The sequence below is a fragment of the Vanellus vanellus genome (assembly GCF_965231255.1).
Source record: "Vanellus vanellus genome assembly, chromosome: Z".
Lineage (NCBI taxonomy): Eukaryota > Metazoa > Chordata > Aves > Charadriiformes > Charadriidae > Vanellus > Vanellus vanellus.
The window spans coordinates 1,627,169-1,645,227 of NC_138908.1; the positions used below are offsets into that span (position 1 = coordinate 1,627,169).

General features: G+C 42.7%; 1 protein-coding gene across 1 annotated transcript in view; it reads left to right on the forward strand.

The window, feature by feature from the left end:
- MCTP1 (multiple C2 and transmembrane domain containing 1) overlaps positions 1 to 18,059 on the forward strand; it is a gene marked incomplete at its 3' end in the record, with an annotated part of 296,541 nt that overhangs the window by 235,805 nt on the left and 42,677 nt on the right. Inside the window, exon 16 of the mRNA XM_082497852.1 lies at positions 4,676 to 4,795. Coding sequence (XP_082353978.1) covers positions 4,676 to 4,795 — 120 coding nt within the window. The remainder of the gene's footprint in view (positions 1 to 4,675; positions 4,796 to 18,059) is intronic.

The window sequence follows — 18,059 nt, forward strand, 5'->3', positions numbered from 1 at the left end:
GCAGTCGTCGGCTCCGCTTGTGACGATTGTGCCAAGAAGCCGTGCAGCAAAATTTTGCCTTTCCAGAGTAATCGGGAGTTGGGTAACGCGTGTAACGCAAGGACACAGGGGGTATGCAGACGGGACTGGGAGGATCCGCTGTGAAAATGGTCGGAGAAAGCCAGAACTGGAAGAGGAGGCTGCGGCAGGAGCGGCATTCCCTGCACGACACAGCGGCACTGGGCACAGCCGTATCCCACCGCGCTCCCGGCGCGTTGCAGCTCATGACGCCGGGTGCTGCCGGTGCAAACCTCAACGGCCCCTGTGTCCTCCTGGGGCTGGCTGGGAGACTCACCTACGGACATGTCCCCTTCCCCACCAGCGCCAGCAGAACCCCAGGGAAGCTGAAGGCCATCCTGTCGAACGCCTTTTACATTTTTGCCTCGAAATAATACGCATATCAAGGTTGCTGTGAGGGTGTGGGCTCTGGAAAGCTCCCTACGTGTCAGCTGGGAGCACCCTCACACTTGGTCCTCTGACCTTCACTGAACCCAGGCACTTCTGTGGGGTGAGTGGTTTCTAATTTTTGTCAGAAAGTTCTTAAACAGTCCTACACACGGCCCTCCCCCATTGTCTGAGGAAGGCAACAACGATGCTCCAAAGGCTGGAGCCCCTCTGCTGGGAGGACAGGCTGGGAGAGTTGGGGGGGTTCAGCCTGGAGAAGAGAAGGCTCCGGGGAGACCTCAGAGCCCCTTCCAGTGCCTAAAGAAATTCTTGGCTGTGGGGGCGGTGAGCCCCTGGCGCAGGGTGCCCCGAGGAGCTGTGGCTGCCCCATCCCTGGAGGTGTTCAAGGCTGGGTTGGACGGGGCTGGGAGCGACCTGGGCTGGGGGGAGGGGTCCCTGCCCGGGGCAAGGGGGTGGAACGAGGTGGTCCCTCCCAAACTGAACATTTTTGTGGTTGTATGATCTGCTCTGCTCGCTCCTGCGCCTGAGGATGTGGCTCAGTGTCTCCTCCGTGGGGTGCTCCTTTTTTGCACGTGCTCTTCTCTGCTGGCGGTCAAAACAGAAGCAAAAGGTCAAATAAAAAGTGCTGGGAAACAAAGGGGTTAATGCTGTGAAGTCTGTGGGTGCAAACAGGGTTCTGTTAAAAAATGAAATGAAATTGGGTGGAGGTAGATAAAAAGAAATCTGAAATAATTGTTCTGTAGAATGTGGCCTTTGCACATAGGCAGAAATCTTTCTCTTCACTTCTGTCTGAAGAGAGAGTCAAATAGAGAATCTCATCTCTTAATTAGAAAGAAAAATACTCATCAAACACATCTCATCACTGGAAAGCTAATGATCCACAGCTGCTAGTCTGAAAGGGCAGGCTTTTTTTCTGAACAGTAGGAAGTGTTAATCATTTTGGATGAGATTTCTTTTTAAAATATACTGTAGTTTGCAAAAGAATAGGATATTCAATATTCTAACTTAAATTATTTTTTGAAGTGTTGTACACCAGGGATAGTGTCATGTGTCTCCCTGAATGATCATTTAATGCCTGTGTCTCTCACTAAGAGTATCAACTGATGTGATGTTGTAAATGGCCAGTTCATGCCTGTGACTCTGAAAATCTTGATCTCATGGGGGAGAAGAAAAAAAGTCCTCCCTTATAGTCTTCTGTGTAGGAAATGGCAGCTATATTAAACTGTAACCTTTGAGACTCCCACTCCTCCCTTAAAATAGTTGGCTTGTTTCAGTAGTGATGAGGATCCTTTTTTTAGACAGAGTTAGAGCCATTATTTCTTTGGAAGAGATCATTCCACATACAGTCCATGTTCCGCTGGATGCTTTATAGGCACGGGCACGTCCCAGAACTGCCCTGTTACACATGTTCCTTAGTTCTTCTGGATTTTCTTTTTTTTCCTGTACTTGTTTAATGGTTAGATATGTGGGTCTTCCCCCCCTTCATGCATGAAATAGAGCGAAGTTTTCTGCATACCACTTCCCTTCTTCCCTCTCCCTCCGCTATCGGTCCCTTTGTGCCTAAGAACAGAGCCCCCAGATTTTTTTGCTGTTCTGCACAAGATTTTTGGGGTTGCTCACGTTTACTTAAAAATTCTGTCTGGTACTGGGAATCTGCGTGTTTTCTCCCAGGTGCGTTTTGTGAGTGCATTTCTCTTCTGGGGAAGACAGTGAGGCCATTTCGCTTGCAGTGCCATCGCTGTGCTGATCTCGCACAGCACACGGCTCATTTGTGTTGCAAATACAGAGTCCCCGTTTTCCTGGTGCCTGCCCGAGACAGGTGCCTGAACGGGGGAACTGGTTAAAATTCAGCCAGACTAGATGGAAATGAAGCTGGCAGGGCAGTGACATCATCTAGAGGAGGTAGCTAGTGTAGTGCCACATTTTCAAAAGGTACGTCCGTACAAGTCATAAAGAAGTAATATCTTAATATAGTATTTATTGGCCTACAGAGTACAGTACTATATGGAATTAAATACTCTTAAGGATCATTTTGACACTTAGAAATGTCAAGTGAGGGGCATTCGGATGAGAACCCATTGGTGTTCTGGAGGACAGGGTACATGAGGACCGTGTTTCTCAGTCTCCGGTCAGGTCCGTATCTCCTGAGGCTGCCTTAGGTTGCTGCCGCCTTTTCTCTGGAGCCGGGAAGTGTTTGAGTATTACTTGATTGTTTTTCTGTCTTTCTAACCAAAGTTCAGGTGGGACCATCAGAAAGACTATGCTTTGCCATTTCTCAGCAGGTAATCTCCCGTATTTGCTTTTCCGATACTTGGGTGCTGTTTGCCGACTTCCAGCGCTCCCCTCAGTTTGCATCCATTGACTCGGGGCGTTTCTGGGTTTAAAGGGCGCAAGGATTTTTTGCTTTTCTTTTGAGTTGCGGATTCTGTTGTTAAGTTGGCTACATCAAATTTACCGCACCAGATCCCCGCAGATCTTGCTCTCGGACGGGCGGTTAGCACGCTCACAGAAGAACTCTCGAATTCCGTGAGCTGTTGTTTGCTTCTTATTCATTACCATTTCTAACAGCTTTCCTTTTAAACTAAACAACCTAAAAAAGGCAGTTTTCTTTCAAAGGAAATATTAACTGTTGGAAGTGCCAGTATCCTCTTATGCTTGTCACGCACACTGCTTTTTCAGGTCTTTCAGTATTTATCGTGTTTGTCTTGCAGTCTCACAGGACTTCCATATACGTAGCATTCAGTGGTAGAAAGTAGGAGGGTGAGGTACGTTAGCTGATCTTGAGAGAGGAGATTACTTAAAATACAGATCTTTGTTCTTTTATGTGGGAGCTTGTATTTGATAAGAGAAATTTTTTTTAACCTTAAACAAAAATCCAGCAGAAGACTATTAAAATCCCCATTTTATTCTTACCTGGCTTTATATGCCCTGCTTTGGGAAAATGAGCCCCTTTTTGGTTTACCTGGACTATTGGCATTGCTTCGGGTTTGCTAATTCTGTGGCACACCACCTTCTTTCGTTTTAGTAGGTATTAAAAATGCAAATATTGAAAGCTTAACTGTTTGACTGAAAAAGGCTTAGCTAGAGTTCTGCGTGTGTATCCAGCAGTGGTACGTAGCCTGATTTGCTATAACAGTTTAATGTTTGGGTTTTGTTGTATTAGAAGAAAACAAACCCAAGTTATGGCTAGAGCTGGCTAAAATAAACGGGGTTTTCTTCATAGGGAAAACTGGATGTAAAAATGCATTTAGTTTCACCCCGAGTCCAAACATTTTTAGTTCTTTCCTGCAAACCAATAATTTTTTACCAGCACCAGTAGGGAACAGTATCTAGCTGGACGTGTCTCCGCCAGCCACCTACAGGCTCTGGCAAACGCTTAGGACTTCCAGGCTCCGAAAAAAAAAGTCATCTCTGTACCGCCGGATGGGTCTGAGGCTGAAGTCCGACGTTCGAAGCCTGTCCGAGCTGCGGCGTACAGAGCTGGCAGTGGGGACGGGTTCCTCCTGGGGTGCGATCCCCATGCGGCGCCGGCGCTGGAGAGCAGCCCCGGGTACCGTCGCGCGCATCGTCGGGAGGCGTGACCTGGCCACGCTCCAGCCTTGGAGCGCTGAAGAGGACACACTCCCACAAATCAAAGTTTTCGAAGGGGTGGTTTCTCAGCGTTCCTCTTAATCCAGTTTTTGATGAATCTGCGGTCAGTACTGTTTTACTGTGCGTTCATTAGAATAGTTGAATGCTTTTACCTTTACGTGTGGTTTTTTGCTAGTTATCTATGCAAAAGATTTTTTCAGATTTAGTTGTGATGTTTACTACTTCTGCTTGTTTGTGTGACATTATTACAAAATGACCAAGCTCTTTGTTGTAAACGGCAAATTAATTTTTATCCACGGAAACAACTAACCTCTTCTTTCATAAATTGTGATCTTATTTTTATGCTATTTTGCATTACTGTGTCCACATAAGCATTATTTTATGAGAGAATAATTAATATTCCTCTTAGGCTACACTACATCAATTTTCCTTTTGCAAGAATTAAGGTACAAAGCAATGGGAAGTGTAGCGGTTGTTCCATGCAGGTAAGTGGCTAGTCAGCAAAAAGTGGTTAAACAACTTTCCTGCCTAGGGAGAGGTGGATTTCTTTAGAATTGTTTTAATTTATTGGTCTTAACTGTGCACAAGAGTGTAATGTAATGCAGATTGGAATCACTTTTTTTCCTGCTCTGTCTTCTAGCTTTTTCTTTTTGTGGTCTGGAACTTTGAGCTCTACATGATACCACTGGCTTTGTTGTTGCTGCTGGCATGGAACTACTTCTTGATCATATCAGGGAAAGATAACAGGCAACATGATACGGTAAGTCTTCTCTACTTCAAGCGCATATGTGTCCTTTTCTTTTTTTAACTCGGTAAAATTTTGTAACTGAGTTTAAATATGAAATCTTTTTGAAAACGCCTCAGTTCACAATGCTCGATGGACAATTTTCCCACCTGCAATTTAATTTTTCCCCAGCTGTCCAATAAATGTGTCTGGGTTTGTTGAAAATGTTGTGTAAAAATACAGTAGAACATGTACCGTCCTCAGAATATGGTTTGTGTGGGAGCAGAGGTGAGAGGCTTTTTGGTCAGGAGAAGGCAAATCCTTTGAAAATTGTTTTGTGTGGCTAAGTCCTTATGTCACATTTTTTATTTCACGTATTGAAGATTAAAATGATTCCAATTTGTTAACAGTTTCAGGATGTATCACATTTTATTTTATTTCACAGTTTATCATTAATATGTTACCATTCATTGAGCTTAATATAAGCCTTTTCTTATTTTCTTCTCCTCATCTAATGCCATCATTTAATTACATGCATATAGTTGGGATATAAAGTCGCAAACATTCACTAATAACTGACATTTGTTAATAATAAAAGCATGGTTCAGATTTTCAGAAGTACATACCAAAATTTGAAGTTGTATTCTATGCTGTGCAAATTTTCTATTATCCAGGCAGCTTAAGGATTTTGCATGTGTTTTATTGCCGAGCCTTATGAATACAAATTTGACATTTGTATCAGTATCCATATCCCAAAAGCAGTGTGCTGTCTAGGACATTATGATCTGGATGGGAAACTGCAGGGGTGGAAGAAAAACAAAAGGGGTTAGATAATTGGTCTCAGAGGATAGAGGTTAGTGGAAGCTGTTAAGAAGTGGAGTACCACAGTGCACAAGGACATGGCCTGGTTAATGTCCCTATCAATGACCTGTAGGAGGTGACAAAGTGCACTCCCATCAAGCTTTTGGGTGACGCCAAGTGTGTGGGACCAGGTGGTACCCTAGATCTGCCAGTCAAAGAGGCCTAGGTAGGCTGCAGAGACGAGCCAATTCAAGAAGGAAAAATGTGTGGTCTTGCTCTTGGGGAGGAATAACCCCTTGCAATGATACAGGCTGAGGACTGATTGTTTGGGAAGAAGCTGTCTGAATTGGGCCTGGGCATCTTGGAAGACAGCAAGGTAGTTATGAGCCAGCAGCGTGCCCCAGCAGGAACGAGGGCCTCCAGCACCCTGGGCTGCATTAACAGGAGCACAGCCAGTGGATCGAGGGAAGCGATTATCCCTTCTGCTCAGCACTTGTTAGACTGCATCTGGAATAGTGTCCAGTTTTGGGCACCCCCCATTCAAGAAAGACATCGATTAACTTGAGTGAGTTCAGTGGAGGGCTGCCAAGATGGTGAGGGGGCTAGAGCCCTTGCCCTGTAAGGAGAAGCTGGGGGAAGTGGGCTTGAAAGAGCATGGACAAGAGAAGTCTTTGGGTGACCTGAGCAGCAGCCCTCCACTACCGACAGGGAGGTTATTGAGAAGATGGAGCTAGACTCTTCACAGTGATGTGGGCTGGAAGAGACAACAGGCATAATTTGAAACAAAAGAGGTTCAGACTGGAGAACCTTTTTTGCCTTGAGAATTGTTAAGCAGTGGAAGAGGTTGCCCAGGGAAGTTGCGCAGTTGCTCTTGGAAGTTTTCAGGACCTGACTGGATCAAGCTCTGAACGACCTCATGGCTGACCCTGCTTTGGGCAGGAGGTTGGAGATCACTTCCAGCCTGAACGATCCCATGACCCTCATGTCTAGCAACTGCAATTATTAGTGACCAGAGGAACTGCTATGACTCTGATCCTGGCACTGGTATTATCCGTCTGCATCTCTAAGACTGTTAGGCTTCCAAGGGTCATCTAAAATTAAGGATGGGGTTGATAGAGGTATTCCGTAATCCCAGAGGTTGTTACATTTATGGAAAAACCCTAAGATCAAGATTTTAAAGATGCATTACTTAAATCACAGCCCTTAGTCTCCTGCTGCCTGAAATGCTTAAAGCTTCTCAACTTGAAGGTTTTATGAGTAGCTGAAATCCCTTGTGAAAGGAGAGATTTCACTTGTGAGCTGCAATACACTTCATTTCTCTCTGAAATACCACCTGCCTGTGAAGATTAATTGGGTCATGTAACTTTTCTAGCAAAATGATGAAGCTATTGATGGGCTCTCTGTTGAGAACACCAAATGCTGCTCTAAAAACGTTCCCCTTGTTGAGGTTGCTTCAGACCAAGCTATACAGCTTATATCAACCAATTGTGTTCATCCCAAATATTTGTTATCTATGCTGCTAATTACTATTTTTTAATTTAGGTTTATCACAAGTAAGTTGGGGCCTCATTTTTAATGAATTGAGCTTGGTTACCGTCATGGTGAGCATCCGTCTTCTATGAAGTGATCTGCAGACTTACTGGATGCCTTTGTAATTAACTCACAAATCTTCAGTAATACCGCAAGTCCTTAGCTCAGGTCATTAGCACAGTATCATTAGATTAGGAGTCATTTAAATATTTCTGTTTTCCTATGCAGAGTGTAAATATTAACTAAATTAATTAAGCAGTGCTTCCGAGTGGCTAGAGAATGCTTCAGGATTCACATGATCTGGCTTCTGTTCCCAGGTCTCCAGAGATTTCTTGTGCGCCTCAGTGAAACAGTTGACTACGTATCTTAGGAATATCATCTGCCTTTAGAAGTTGCCCTGAAATCCTCAAGCTAGTGATAAGACGAAACGATAAATATATTTGTTAACTTTCCTTACTCAGTTAACACTAGACAAGCGTAGTTAAAACTGTATGCACTTAGTACTTGTTTCGTGTCTGTGGAAAATACTTAAATTTGGGACCTTCAAAAGTAGCTCAGAAAAGTTAGTTCCCATTGTAATATCACTACAAGAAAACAATTATGAATTGTCTCATCAGTTCGGGCGTTAGGGACTGCGCTCTTCTGCAGGTCAATGAATTGGTCATCACTGAGTTTCTGCCTGGATATGGCAGGTGGATCAGCCTTAACTCATCCTTGTTGGACTGTCTCTGTAAGACTGGGTATCATTTGCTATGTCCTCTTGGGCATCAGTTTCTTTGAATTAGTTTGAAACCCATCTTCTTGTGGAATAATTCACCCCCTAAATGGTCTAGGTCACTCTGTCCTAACATGAGCTCTGCTCATTTGCGTGTGCGTATGAGTATTTTGCCATTTACTCTGACTCCTAAGCCATACGTGCCAGTCCTTTCTTGAATTAAAAGTTCAATGAGGGTGGGGCAAGGGGGACCCCCAAGCGTATTACTACTAGGAGATAAGTCTATTGGAAAGTCCAATGGAGAGGTGGAGCGGCGTATTAGGCATTATTGCTTTCACAGATTTGGCTGGACTCTCTTTGTAGGATTGATCATCATTGTGGTTTTAGTCAATCACTGGCACAAACTTCAAAGGCAAGCATTGGATTCTCTGTCTTTTATACATTTAGGTCAGGTTAGTTGTGTTTCTGAAAGATCCGCTTTCATCAAATACAAATTCTTGCATTATAAGTTGGTGTAAGCAGATGTAGATAGATGTCGATTTAGTGGATGGATCTCTAAATGAACCTGTGAGAACACAGAACTGATCTAAAATGAATGAACTTCTGGCATTGAGACATGTGGCAGGTGTAAAAAAATTGCAGAAAACACGTTTCCTTCCAATATTAAGCGAGGAAAAAAATCACTAAAATGGCATTCTTAATGTTTTCCTCTGAATTTTGCAGTAACGTTTTTGCCTGAAGAAGCCTACCTAGCTGCTTTCTCCAAGGATCCTTGTACTGCTAAATACCTGACCTCACCTAATAATTTATTTTCAGCACAACTGCCGGTCTCATCTTAAACCGTCACCACCTAAACCTACAAGACTAGGACTGAGTGGATATTACCGCTTTTATTTCCCCGCCCCCCCCCCGTGCATTTTTTCCAGCATCTTTTTCACATCCTCTGAGGGAGAGGAAAGGTACCGACCGCCGCCGTGTTTCTGTCCCCGCTGGTCCTTGTCACCTGCGCCGGATCCGCGCGGTGGGGATCAGCACGGGAGTGTTGGCCCTACACATTGCCGGCCCTGTGCCTGTGGTGGGTAGAGGGTAGCGGAGCACGGCACGGGGACGGACCGCTCGGGATACGCACAGAGAACAAGGACAGAGGGAGAGCAAAGGAGTGGCTTGTTTCAGAGCAGCCTTGCCTCTCTGGGAACGCCAAATCACGTCTCACAATAGCGGATGAACAGAAAAGTTCGTCCCGCACAGCTGTAATTGAAAGACTTCTAGATATATCCAAACTAACAGAAAGTATGCCAGGGTTTAAAGCTCCTTTTCAATCTTTTTAAGAAACTACTTAATATTTTGATGTTTTCAAATGTGTTGTACAAAAAAAAACCCCTCACCTTTATAGCTTGGAGAAAACAGCAGCACTGCTGTCTGAGGTCTTCACTTCTATTTCTAAGTAAAAGTCACAGTTATTAGACCTGCACAAAGTTAGTGGGGAAAAAAATACCTTTTCTTTTTTTTTTTTTTTTTTCCTGCTTTTCTGCTTCAGGCTGTGTTCTGACTGCCTGCTGGAGCCGCCTAACTTAAGGAATGGTCAGATAATCCCTCAAAGTGATTAAAAATGTTCCCACTCTCCAGCTGCTCTTGTCACCTTCCCTGAGATGAAACAGTTGATTGTGTGGTTGGGACACGTCGTATCGCGAGTGAAACCTGGTTTGCATAGTTATCAATTTTTTTTTTTCCCCCGTGTATGTAATCCTGACTACCACAGTTAGGACAAACTGTGGCAGTCTTGCAGCTGTTGGGCCATAATGCTTAACTGCCGTAACGGGCACATTGCTTCTCCTCTGGGGACACTGCAAGTTCTTGTTCTTCCTTGACTAAATAGGTAGCAGACCCAGGTTGTCTTCTCCTTGATCCTGCCATTAAGGAGGAAGGTCTGGAAGAGGAGTGGATGGATCTGGCAGGTCAACAAGTTGCACAGCTGATGTTGACAACAGGGACTTGGTTTTTACAATTATGGGATCCTCCTTAAGGACTGAGGACTGCTAGGAAGAGGCAAGATCCACCTCACCAAGTGCGGCAAAATATTCTTTCCCAGCAGGCTGGGAAAACTAGAAACGAGGCATTAAACTAGAAATGATGGGGGAGGGAGGTGATGATGACCCACAATCAAGTGAGGAAGTGGTGGTCTGAGTTGGCAAGCAAAGGATGCAGGGTAAAATGCACAGGAGAGACCTTAGAACCAACCAAACAGGGCAGAGAGGTCCCATCTCAGATGTAGTTACACAAATAAGGAAATACTGCTCTGGAATAGCTTCTCACACCCTTTCTGAGAACCCACCATGCCAGGGGGTCTCTCCCTGAATTGCCTGTGCATTAGTGTGCACAGTATAGGAACCAGTAGGAGTTAAGAGGTCCATGTGCAGCTACGTGCATGATCACAGCGATGTGGTGGGATTGCTCTCAAAACCATCATGCAATGGTTGTCTACTGGCTCCGCAAAGGGAAGATGATGAAGGGACTGGAGCACCTGGCATACAGGGAGAGGCTGAGCAAGCTGGGACTGCTGTGCATGGAGAAGATGAGGCTCAGGGGAGATCTTGACGATGTGTATAAGTACCTGCAGGGAGCGGAAGAAGAGAGAGATAGGCACTACTCAGTGGTGCCCCGTGACAGGGCAGTATCAATGGGCACAAACTGAACTACGCAAAATTCCGTCTGAATGCAAGAAACCACTTTTACCATAAGTGTGGTCACAGCCAGGACCAGGTTGCCCGGAGAGGCTGTGGATTGTCCATCCATGGAGATATTCAGGACCTTGCTGGGCATGGTCCTGGGCAACCTGCTCAGAGGTGACCTTGCTTGAGTAGGGGGTGTGACTTGATGATCTCTGCTTGAGTAGAGCGGTTGATCTCAAGATGTCCCTGCCAGCGTCTGCCACTCCGTGGTTCTCTAACTGAAGATATTAATCTTTCCCTCCTTTTGGTCTATTATTTGTTAGGGTTTTTTTTCCAAGCAATTTAAAATTTAATAGAAGAACAATGCACATGCCTGGAGTTACCTATGAATGTTCTTCTGCCATATATACCCCTTATGGAGAAGGGGTTTAATCACTTCAGTTCACATCCTGCATTTATAGTTAATACTTAGAGCCTTTAAGGAAATATTAAATAGCTAATTTCCTCTTGAAGTTTCAAGTTGCACATGTCATTGCATAGAAAATGATGGTGAGCAGCTGGGAGTTAATGTGCCATACACAAATTCTTATGAATCTGTATAATAGAGTATATACACATATTATTAATCTTGTAAGAGTGATATAAAATGGCACAGTACATCTTTTAATTTCACTGGAGCTTTTTGCGAAATAGGCTTTGATGACTTATGTTTCTAGAGTATATGTTTCTACTAAAAGTTAGAGCTGGACACGTTTAGGATGAAATTTTGAGAATAGAAGAAAAATTCTTAAAGACAACCTCTCGCTTTGAGATAGTAACCGGTTTCTGTGGGTACTTTTTATATAGTGCTCCAATATGATATGTATCCTCAAATTTTTTATTTATCTTTATGTGTATTCTGGAAATTGCCACATGAAGAAAAACAACAGGGGGAATGGGAAGAAGGATGCTTACGGATATATCCATCTTACTGGATTCTTTCCTCAAGAAAGGGTGGTAAGCACGATGAGCTTGAGTTGGTTGTGCAACCCCGGCTCAGTTGCAACTAGAAGAGCTTTTCTGATGAGAGTCTGATCCATTTCTTCTGGGGGCAAGGCAGCAGTGTCTGTCAGAGCTTGTGGTGAATTTGTTGCTGCCTTGTTTGGGGCAGAGAGTGCCACTTGGCTGTACCGTCAACACAGAAACCAGCCCCACCAGGAGAGTGCTCGCCTTTAACCACCTGCTTTCCTGCAAATTGAAAACTGAGTTGCCAGGCAAATAAGCGAGGTAGTAACTTGATGTTTCTGTGTTTCTTCACATTATGGTCTTAAAGCGTGGATGCATGAGTCCATCAAGTTCTAAGTTTGAAAGGGTCTCAAAGGGTTTTGTCTGCAGATGAATACAGGACAAACCCCAAGTGCTTCAGATCCATAGCCCGTGCAGCACGGGGGCGGTTGTGCTGGAGGTCCAGAAGTCTTCTGCCAGGGAGTCATCAGTGATTTCTAGCTGAGGGCTAAATTTATAAGAATTTATAGCAAAAATAAATGCCATTGTCCCTGTATTCTAGCTACACCGTATCTGGAATATGTCATTTGCCCCAGATGATAGAAAAGGGCATTGTCAGGTTGGCAATTGCATCTTGACTTCATTTTGAGTGTACTTCCCTGGGAAGTTTTGCCTCGGTATGATAGCAACAGCAGCAGCTACGGAACCCCCAAAGCACGAGGAGAACGTGGAGTTGGGCATATGTGTGTAAAACTAGTCTGATTTATGACACCTTTAAAAGTAAGGAAAATACGTTTTTTGTAGAATGACTTTCAATGTGATGCAGAAAGGGTTTTACCTTATATTTGCTAACCACTAACGAGACTTACGTTCTCCTCTGCACCTCGGAACAGAAAGTGACTCCCACGCTGTTTCTGCTTGAGCCAGACAGCGATCAGCACATCACTCCCAAAGGTGCTGCAAAGTCCATGATCTTTCCTTAAAAAGTGCAGCCTGCCTTACTTTTGCCAAATTAATCAGAACCGCAAACTCGCTCTCCGTTTGTTATCACCAATAAAATGGGTTGGAAGGGCTTTTGCAAACAGGTCGTCGTCTGTCCGGGCGCTATCAGAGCACAAAGGCCACCAGCAACCCCTTCCTGAATATCAAGTAGTCTGCTGAGAACCATTGCTGTCTTCATGCGGCTGTTTGTTCTTTCTATACGATCCATACAGTCAGGGAGGAAAAATACACTATAGTGCCCCGCTACGGGACAGGGCTTTTTTTAATAAATCAGAAAAGAAACATGAAAATGTCAGCTTAATCAAGCATTTAAATTTTATTAATCAAGTCTAATTTTTATGAGTGCAAATAATCGCTGAAGCTGGACAAATTTGCTCTAGATTGCATCAGAAACATAATTTTAATATTTAATGGCCTGCTGAATTTAAATGGAGAATTATCTTTATGAAACATGCTCTTCATAATTTGCCATTAAATGAGAAATGAACAAATCAACATAAATCTTACATAAAGGTTATTTAACTAAATGTTGGTACTATAAATATTTTAAATGCATTATGAACTAATTTAACAGTCACACAGTACACTATATAAAGATATAAGTTGGGCAGAAAGCGTTTCTCTCCTGCAGCAAAATAGAATGTAATGCTGCGAGTGGCGGTCGGGGCTGCAGTTAAAAGAGAGACGGTCCGCGCTGCAGTTATAATCCCTGCGTCAGAGGTTCACCTACGGTATCAGAGTACGTAGCAACCCCCTGCAAAACCTTCACGTGGCTGTTCTCATGCCGGTAGCCATTGCAGAACCAATATTTTGGCTGAAGACAAAACACCAAAACCAAAACCCCACCCTAGATATCTCTGGCATTTAGGAAAATGTGCTTTTTCCTATGGTAAATCAATAGATTTTTTAATTTAACTTTTTCCAATTTTTTTTTCCATTACTGTCTTGCAGTACTGTGGGCATCTGAAATAAAATTGAAGTTCACTGCATATAGAGGCATTTTTTCAATGGGAGCGTTGTAATGATTTTTTTTTAAATTTTATTTTCATCGAGATTTACATGGCAACAAGATTCACTTGACAGGTTGTAGTGGCTATTATAAATAATCAATATTACATAAAGTAACATCAGTTTAGTTCCTAGTAAAAATTCCCATAGTCAGGCGAGATTTTTATTTATCTTTTGGTTGGTTTTCTTTTGCTTTAGCACATTTTAATCCAGCCTAGACTTTAAGAACTTTGGGAATGTACTACAGTTTTTATGTATGTACCAAAACGTATCAATACCTAGGAAAAAAAAAAAAACAACAACCTGAAATTACAATAATATGTGTATTACATACATTGTCACATAAAATACGTACAACAGCTCTTTTCTACCAAAAAGCTTGTCAGCTCCAAATTGGAATGTAATAGATTGTGTCACACCCACAAGCTTAAAATTATTTGGATAAACACTATTTTGTAAGAGAAGCGTATCTGGTCCTACTAGAATCTGAAAACTGTTTGAAGAGAAGTAATAATACCAGTGAAAACCCATATTGCCCCATTGTGGTGTTAATAAGATAGTTTATTGTGAGGTTTTGCGCAAGAATTCTAGCTCGCAAAATTTCGTGAAGGTGTTATTTTTAAAAGTCCTGCACGGTAAACTTGTCATTGGTATTTAACCGAGCAAAGAGTGTGGTTTTTTCCATTCTGCTGAACTAAAAACGAAGCGTTTTGAGAGAGATCGGACATTTCAGGTGTACAGTACATGTTGAAGCCTTTAGATGGAGACATACTTCAAATAAACACGTAATATTCGGTTCACGGTGCATTGTGTAAATACGAGAAAGAGCTAAAATAAATGAGAACCAAATATTGAAAGAAACAGAGAGAAAAAGGCCCGTTTTTATGTTAAAAATTGCTTAGTCTTAACTACATTGGCAACCGAATGTTGAGGGCATATAAAGCTGACAACAGGAAAAAGGTTACATGTTCTTGTATAATAAACTGTATTTACCGCCCATGTATGTTGCCAAGAAATTTATTATACTGTAAATAAAAATTCTGTTGTTGACATTACAGAACTGCGTGTAATCAGTAGCATACATCAAAAGGCATCTGATACCCATATTAAAGTCTCATTTCCTATTAAGAATCAGACTAAATTACAACATGAGCACTTCCCAGAATAAGCTAACAAAATGCATTCTGTAAGAAGAAATAATTGTATTTGGGTGTCTCTGTAAAAATCAGGAAGTATTTTAGCGGTAAAGGACTAATGCTTTTCTTTTTAGTCTGCTGTCTTCTGCACTGCAATATATTCAACCTTACTGGCAAGCTTATCACACTAATTATTATTACATCTAGTGGTTCAGTTATCTTGATTATTGCTGCAGATGAAATACCCCAAGGTCAAAACATTGATACTATAAATCAGGATCGGTTATATTCCAGATATACTACACTATTAAATCAGAATCTGTTAATTTGATTTTTATTTTCCTTATAAATGTGGTATAAAAAAGGTGGACATTTTAATTAAGCTGTGTCTCCTGTAAAGTTTCTCCTCGACAACTCCGTGAAAGCAGCAGGCGTCGTGTTGTGAAAATGAGCACAAAGCTGCTGCTGCCGCGGGCTTATTGACGATGGACGTCTTGGCTCCAGCTTGATGTACCTGGAAATGACCTGCGAGCGGCTTCGCGCATCCTTCTTTATGCACAACTGTATGTTACATTTACACGTGAACGCTGGAGTGAGTGGCACCCCAACACACGGTGCAGTTTATGTCAGGACAGTACGAATTAACATGAAATCCAGACGGTCCCAAACAGTGCAATTCTGGTCGCATTTATAGCACATCTAAAATGTGTTTAATTGGGAACCAAATCTCATTCTCTCTTTTATTTTGTCTCACGAATGCCAATACCTTTATGTGAAAATACAAATGTCTGCAGATACCTTGGCGCCATAACATGTGATAGAGCATAAAATGTGTTTTCTTCTGTTTTCCATTTGTAGCCCCCTGTGTTTGAAGAACTACATCAAGTAAGATATAAGCAAAGACAGAGAAGTGCTAATGGGAGGGGGGCGTTGCTTCACATTAAAGCAGAATATTAAAGTAACAGTCATCAGGGTTGTCTGCAATCTGGTAGCGCCTCTCCTTTTATTTTTTTCCTAATTTTGCATGTAAGTGCAGAGTAGATATCTGGCGTTATTAACACGTAAAGACACCGAAGTATCTTCTCTGCAGGTGTTTCTGTTGGATCAGCCAACGAAATTAGACCGGAGGACAGGTCGTGGTGTGACTTGGGGTTTGCACATTTTGTGTGAGCTGCGGCAGGCTGATACCGAGAGAGAGGGACCGTTCATTAAAAGCGGTGTTACATTTCAACGCATCATTTTTCCACCGAGTCTTTAGATCCAGGAGGTATTTTAAAGTTCTCTCATGGGGCCTTGATCCAACACGCTCATAGATAACTCGAATCCAACCACGCTTTGCGGGTGTTGAGGTTAGAAGTCAGAATGAATTATTTTCTCAGAAGTCCTATCCTGTTTGTTAGTCAATAGATCATCTTTAGAATAAATGTGAGTTGCGCGTAATTGTCAGGTTCCTCAGAAGACTGCGTTCTCGCTGGGGTTTCCTTTGGCGCGGTGGTTGTGCTCCCTCCTGGTAACCTGCTGTAACGATGCTGCAACAGAGCTGACGCTCCTCCAGCCTCCTATGGATCATGAATTGTGCAGTATTTATGGACTGAGCTCCTCAAAGAGGGTGGGAATGGATTGGGAACAACGGCAGTACCCGGGAATGGGACCACGCGCTCCTTCTGATTAACGAGCTTTTAACGGGGCTGTTTTGCACAGGGAGGATCTTACCTGGCAGCATTTAAACATCGCCTGCGCACTGTTCGGCCGTGAAGTAGCTGACATGCCGTATTTGAGGCCGTCTATGTGTGTTTTTTTAAAATGTCATCTGTATTAGTATTACATTCAAGGGACAGTGCTGAGAAACAGGTTCTTTCAAGACCTTCTACGGGTATACAGCATGTAAGTCTGTGACAAGTGACATTACAGAAGGTCATGTCACTTTTAACTGCTTGCATTAGATCTTTCTGATTTCCCCAGTGCCCTTCCTTTGTTTGATTAATACTACTTGATTTCAAGCAAGGTATCGGAAGGCATAATTTAGAGTGAGTATTCTAGGGGCAATCTCGGATTTTTGCCATAGAACTTTTAATAAAATAACTCTCGTGTTTCGTTTTATCTTCATATGCTTTTTCCTGTCCTCCGTCTCCCTCCTCTCACTCCTTCCCTGTCTTCTCCCTCCCCCCACCACACCTCCCCCAGGTACAATGCTTGACACAGAGATCCGAATAACTACTCTGTTCCTCCAAACCGAAGCAGCACATGTGCACTTTATTTGAATAGCAACGAGGCAGAATCAAAGGGGGAGAAATTCCATTGTGCACCTTTTTTTCTACAGTATTCTTATTACGATGTTGAACTGAAATCTGTTGCTCAGATTCGCTGCAGCTCTCGTGAACAGCCTTGCTTTGTTCTGCAGAAACAGATTGTACTTCAGTATACGGCATTTGTAAGGCTTCAGCGTACCTATTCTTCGTGTATCGTGAGATTATGAAGAATCTCCTTTCCTTGTTTTAATTTGTGTCAAAGTTCTGAAAACACTTGTTTTGGGGGCTTAATAAATTGTATTATTGTGCCTGTATTGTCTGAATGTTCTTTTTTTTTTTCTTTTAACTCTTGTTTCAAATTTCGAGACAAGTGAAAGCATGGGCTATGTTTCGTATACTTTAAAGAATCATTTATGCAACTTGGGCATAGGAACAGTTTTACTACATTTTATTTTCCTACGGTAATTGAATTCTGTTTTCCTTTCCAGACAATTCAATACTCCAAGGCTCAATGTAATTGATGATATGACTAACCTAGAACAAGAGCGTGGACTGGTAGTGGCTTTTGAATTAAAAAATGGAATGGAGGAGCCGGAAATCTGGGCTCAGTCCCGGGCTTCGGGCTATTTCAAAGGACTTTTTATGTCTTTTGAACAAGTTAACATTTTGCCACTCTGTAGAAGCTTGTAAAGTAGTTTGAGATCATTAGACGAGGAAGGAGAAAAAAAAATAATGAGAGTTTGAAGTATTATTGTCCGGGTAATTTAGAATGGGTATTGTCATGCAAGTGATTTCAATGAGGTTCCATTATTTGCCACAATTTTAGAGGTTTCCAATTCAACTAATTGTCTCCATGCTAACTTTAGCGCTACTGTGAGATAGGCATTCTGCTGTTCAATGCTGTCAAGACAAGGAATTTCTGGATGTACATAAAAGAGATCTTTAAGTGTCTGGGGAATATTAATGTCGAAAAGTAAGAGACCTAGTGAGTTGAGTCAGCTCCAGGCGTAGGCAGTATCTGAGTCAACAGATTCAGGTTTATACTTTGGGCTTTAGTCACCTAATGATGTAATGACAGACATTTTTGTGTGTGGCAAAACTGATTTAAGAGAGTTTCCATCTCGCTGCAGCCCTCAACAGCTTGTTTTCTTCCTCTCTTCTCAGTTCACCATTTCCTTGGTGGAGCTGCTGCTGGCGTTTCTGGAG